Source organism: Panicum virgatum, chromosome 7N (genome assembly GCF_016808335.1).
Source record: "Panicum virgatum strain AP13 chromosome 7N, P.virgatum_v5, whole genome shotgun sequence".
Lineage (NCBI taxonomy): Eukaryota > Viridiplantae > Streptophyta > Magnoliopsida > Poales > Poaceae > Panicum > Panicum virgatum.
The window spans coordinates 10,047,735-10,049,061 of NC_053151.1; the positions used below are offsets into that span (position 1 = coordinate 10,047,735).

Here is a 1,327-nt window from a genome sequence, read left to right on the forward strand (position 1 = left end):
AGCCGGTGCGGTCCTCATCAACCCGAACAGAGATCAAGTGAAGTAAATCGTGCACCTCGAATTTGAGGCCACCAACAACATGGCGGAATATGAAGCCTTGATCTTCGGCTTGACAGTAGCCCTATCTCTAGGGGTCCGGCAGCTCTTGGTGAAGGGGGATTCCCAGCGGATCATCAAACGGGTCCGAGGGGAGTGCAGTTGCAACAACCCCCAGCTCACGGTATACCTCATCCATGTGAGGATGGTCGAGAAGGACTTCGACGCCTTGGAACTGTAGCATGTTCCTCGCGAATTCAATTCAGCAGCAGATGACCTGTCCACGAGAGCATCAACTTGGGCACCCGTGTCCGAGGGCGTCTTCGAAAGACGACTACTGAAACCCACCGCCCAGTATGCCGAACTGGGCGAAGGGGATCAAGCTAGCACCTCAAAGCTAGTAGTCCCGGCGGCAATCCATTCGTGGAGCCCGCCAAGGGTTGTGTGCACCACTAAGGATCCCGTGGACCTCTTGGAGCCACTCCCAGCTACTCAGGGAAGTCTCGATGCTTGTATCCAAGACTACCTGAAAGACAATATCCTTACCACAGATCATGTGTCCGCTGAGCGCATAGTGCGATTGGCTGAACACTACGCGGTGGTAGAAGGGGATCTCTACCGCCGTGACGCCAATGGCATCCTCATGCGATGCATTTTCCAGGAAGAGGGCCGCGAGTTGCTCGCAGAGATCCATGGAGGCGAGTGTGGAAGTCATTCCTCATCTCGCACGCTAGTCGGTAAAGCCTTCCGGCATGGCTTCTACTGGCCGACAGCGCTCCAGGATGTGACCGAGCTAGTAAATTCCTACAAAGTGTGATAGTTCTATGCAAAGCAGATACACACATCGGCTCAGTCTCTGCAAATGATCCCACCCTCGTGGCTATTCGTCGTGTCGGGTGTGGACATCCTGGGACCATTTCCCAAGGCTGTCGGCGGGTACCAGTTCCTCTATGTCACCATCGACAAGTTCGCAAAGTGGCCAGAGGTTACCCCTATGGTGAACATCACCAAGGGGACTGCAGTAGCATTCCTCAAATCCATTGTATGCCGCTTCGGAGTCCCAAACTGCATCATTGCGGATAACGGGACCCAGTTCAAAAGCCGGCTCTTCCAGGGGTACTGCAAGGACAATGGCATCCAGCTATGCTTTGCATCCGTAGCACATCCCCGGAGCAATGGTCAAGTTGAGAGAGCGAATGCAGAGATCCTCAGAGGGCTCAAAACTCGCACCTACAACTACTTAAAGAAGCATGGTGTGAAATGGGTCGAGGAGCTTACGAGCGTGCTATAG

At 54.0% G+C, this 1,327-nt stretch overlaps 1 protein-coding gene across 1 annotated transcript; it reads left to right on the top strand.

Moving 5' to 3' along the window:
• The first annotated feature begins 898 nt into the window (after window positions 1-898).
• On the top strand, window positions 899-1,327 carry LOC120680922 (uncharacterized protein K02A2.6-like). The gene has a single exon (XM_039962498.1). It carries the CDS (start codon window positions 899-901, stop codon window positions 1,325-1,327), a length of 429 nt encoding a protein of 142 aa, XP_039818432.1.